Source organism: Hydra vulgaris, chromosome 03 (assembly GCF_038396675.1).
Source record: "Hydra vulgaris chromosome 03, alternate assembly HydraT2T_AEP".
NCBI lineage: Eukaryota > Metazoa > Cnidaria > Hydrozoa > Anthoathecata > Hydridae > Hydra > Hydra vulgaris.
In genome coordinates, this window is record NC_088922.1 from 22,238,362 (window position 1) to 22,242,500 (window position 4,139).

General features: G+C 25.6%; 1 protein-coding gene across 1 annotated transcript in view; it reads right to left on the bottom strand.

Moving 5' to 3' along the window:
- Positions 1-1,943: 1,943 nt before the first annotated feature.
- The window catches only part of LOC100215612 (translocation protein SEC63 homolog), a 59,204-nt gene continuing 57,008 nt past the window's right edge, over positions 1,944-4,139 (bottom strand). Inside the window, exons 20-21 of the mRNA XM_065792650.1 lie at positions 2,379-2,483; positions 1,944-2,223 (exon numbers count right to left, since the gene is read on the bottom strand). Of these exons, the coding sequence (XP_065648722.1) occupies positions 2,041-2,223; positions 2,379-2,483 (288 nt within the window). The 3' untranslated portion in view covers positions 1,944-2,040. The remainder of the gene's footprint in view (positions 2,224-2,378; positions 2,484-4,139) is intronic.

The window sequence follows — 4,139 nt, forward strand, 5'->3', positions numbered from 1 at the left end:
ACAAGCCAGTATTAGATTCTTAGGAGTTTTCGTTGATGACAATTTATCCTTCCTCAAATAAGATATATTCAATCTAAAATCACTAATATAATTGGTATGATGTATCGAGTTCGCTCATATATCAATAAATGAAGTCTCAAACTAATACATTTTGGACTAATTCATTGCTTCATCAGCTATGCAAGCATAACATGGGCGAGTACGCAACCATCAAAACTTAAAAAAATTATAGTCTACAAAAACATGCTAGTAGAATTATTTACTCTAAAAATAAGCGTAAACACGCCAAACCTATAATGAAAGATATGAAACTGATGGATGTTTATGAAATAAATATATATCAGCATTTAATTTTTATGTATCGATTCAATAATAATCTCTCTCCTGCAAACTTTAATAACAAGTTTGAAATAAACATAAATGAAAACTATTATCTTAGAGCAAATATAAGTAACTCATATAAACTGCCTCAAAACTTTAATAAATATGCTGAATATAACATTGCATATCGAGGACCAAATATATGGAATAGTTATCGAAAAGAATTCAAATTTATGGCAAAGTCATTAAGTTCATTTAAGTTTCTAATAAAAAAGGAAATTTTTGAAATTTGAGAATTATTTGTGCTTAAAAGGATGACCAAGTAATTTTAATTATTTTAGTATTTATTTTATTCGATCTTTTTTTGATTTACTGATTAGCGCAGCAGCTTTATACCCATAAATATTTTTTAATTTATACCCATTAAGGTTTTTAATTTAATATCTATATTCTATTGAAAATGTATAAAAGGGCTCTATGAAAAGATTGCGATGGCGTATTTTCATTTTCATCTTCTTTGAGCTTCTGTCTGTTTAACTCTTTATTTTATAAAGATCATTGTAAAAAATAAAAACTTATATTTTTTATTGTATATATAGTGTATATACAAAAACGGTGCTTTTTGTATATACATTATATATACAATAAAAAATATAAGTTTTTGCTGTCTTCTTTGTTCTACGGACATATTTTTTATTTCTTGTATATATGAATCAGTGTTTTTTAAAAGAGCAAATTTCTCTAAGAAGTTTTGAGCAAATTCGCCTTTTTTAAAAAATACTGATTCATAAATGAATCAGTATTTTTTTTTTAAATATTTGCTTATTTAAAATATTTTTAACATAACTAGTTACTATATCATAATACTTACGATTCAGGATCTCGTAATTCAGTGGAAAAATTTTTCTAAATAGACCAAGATATATATATATATATATATATATATATATATATATATATATATATATATATATATATATATATATATATATATATATATATATATATATATATATATACACGTTATGTGATAAGGTGAGTTTCTTTTTTTTAAACCACAAGTTTTTAAAAATCACACGGACAAACAAACAGGTAGGAGAAGTGGGGCTTAATGAGCTAAGGGGGAAGTTGAGCAACTAAAAACATGACAAAACAACGGATAAAAAAATAGAGTTAAAATGATAACGCAAGATTAAGGACGTAATAAGATAAGCATTCATGTGAGATGGTTATTTCTATCAGCGGTCATAAAAAAAAAAAAAAATTTATACGCTGTATATACGCTACATTTCTCTCAGATTCTTATGAAAATATCCATTTAGTATCATGCATAAGTTATCTTATAAAAAGATATAAAAAATTAGGAAAGAAGTTTTCAAAAACGTAAATCAATAACCAAGAGAATAACTTACTAGTCTTTGAACTTGCTTCAAAGGTTTTTTTCATAAAAATTATGAAATATTAATTTATTCGACAGTTTGCTTTAGACTTACTTAAATTTCACAATGTGTTGATTGTAAAATCTTTGTCTCAACCTAAAGTTTGTTGCGAAATCATTTAACACTTTACACTTATAATTTGCTGTGAAATACTTTACCTGTTTCCCACCCAAAATGATAAAGTATATAAAAATAATCCTCTAGTAGACTTTATACAAAGAATAATTCACAAACATGTGCTTTCTAAAATATCTATAACTATGATTAAAATGGTGAGAGCTTATTCGTCTGCACTTTCATCATCGTCGTCATCGTCATCTTCTTCTTCCTTTTCTTCTTCGCCAGCTTCTCCTTCCTCTTCAGTTTCATAAACGCTTTCACCAGATTCATCTTTGTTTTCGTCGTCGCTAGAATAATCCCAGTGTGCACCAGGATCAAATTCTTTTGCTTCCGTTACATTTACCTACAAAAAAAAAAAAAAAGTATAAACTAGTTAAGAAAATGTTTTATATTTTTTAACTTAAAAATATAGACTATACAATACAATACTATTTAAGTTGAATAAACGAAAAAAAAAAAAAAAAGTAGAGCAAAAAAGTGCAGTATAATTAAATGTACCTTGAATGTTTTTGCATTGTCCAAATCAACATAAGAGTCTGAGCGAACAACTACAGTATAAATATAAGCCCCTGGTTTATCTGGAGCCGTAAATTTAAGTTGCACCTAAAAATTTAAAAACAATAACGAATAATAATGAGTCAGAGAAATATTTTTGCTAAATATATTTATAAGATATATATTCTACTAGCAGTAAGTACCTTATGTGTATTTACTGCTAGACCATGATGCAGATGGCCTGTTCAACTTTATAGGCATTGCTTATTTTAGAGCAACACTTATATACCTTAAATCTACCCTAAAGTAAAAATTTCTATCCTTTTTTTTAGTGTGTATTACACATAGTTACGCGATGCGTAGCTACTCAACCTAATTATAAAATAAATATATTTACCTACCATCGATGGTGAAAGTTAGATGGTGGCGATGTTTAATATATTTGACATTTTTAGGTACTTTAGTCATATTTTAAGTTGTTAGAGAACATGATTCAATCATAGATAGTATGCAAAGCTCCTTAACGATGCAATAAAGTTGCTGGTCAGCACTTATTTGATGGTGCAGGGCATGCAAACTAGTATGAAACTTAATTTGGCATTATTTATCTCAACTTTATAAAAGAAAAGAATTATGTTTATATCGAGACAATGATCTAGCTATGTTTAAAAACGGAAGTGTTCAACAAATGGAAAAAATAAAGAAGCATTTTGTATAAATTTTTAAAAGCAATAATTTTGATTTATTTATCAGCTATAATGTAAAAATTGTTTATTACCTAGACTAAACGCTAAATATTAATAACAATTCCTTTCATCCATAATCAAAGATAGGATTCTCAAATATATACATGCTGATTCTAACAACACTCCAAAAATAATATAAAGTCTGTCGTGAACCATTGAATTAAGATTGCCCATAGCATCTTCAAACAAAAAACTGTAAAAAAATCGCTCTACCTTATCAGAATGCATTGTTAAAATCAGGTTTTTCTTCCAAGCTCCAATAGCAGGCTAATATAAAATTTATTCAGAGCAAAAATCAAAAAAGGAACATAACTTGGTTTTTCAGTAAAAACATTGCAACAAAAATAGATATCCATTTTTTTAAATATCATTGGCGTAAACTTTCTAAATAGTCATTTAATTCAAAAGTTTTCAACAGTAACACGATTAAAATTAGTTACTCATGTTTGCCAAACGTAAAGTCAATAATTCGCATAATCATGTTTGATATAAACAACAACAACAACAACAAACAAAAAAAACAGTATCTGCATCAGCAAATCTAAGAATACTGCATATCAAGCTACAGTTTCATCAATCAAAGCAGACTATATTGAAAAAGTATATATAAGCACTAGCAAAACTCCTTTTAAATTCAGATACGAAAACCACTTCTAATCTTTTAATTCAATTAATTAAATGATAGTTATCAGAGATGTCTAAAAAAATCTAAAATTTTATTTTGCACATGGCTGATGATTGCTGTATAGGCATAAAACAACCTAAAGTTTTCTATTATTATTATTGTAATACATTATATATATATATATATATATATATATATATATATATATGTGTGTGTGTGTGTGTGTATATATATATATATATATATATATATATATATATATATATATATATATATATATATATATATATACATATATATATATATATATATATATATATATATATATATATATATATATATATATATATATATATATATATATATACATATATATATATATATATATATATA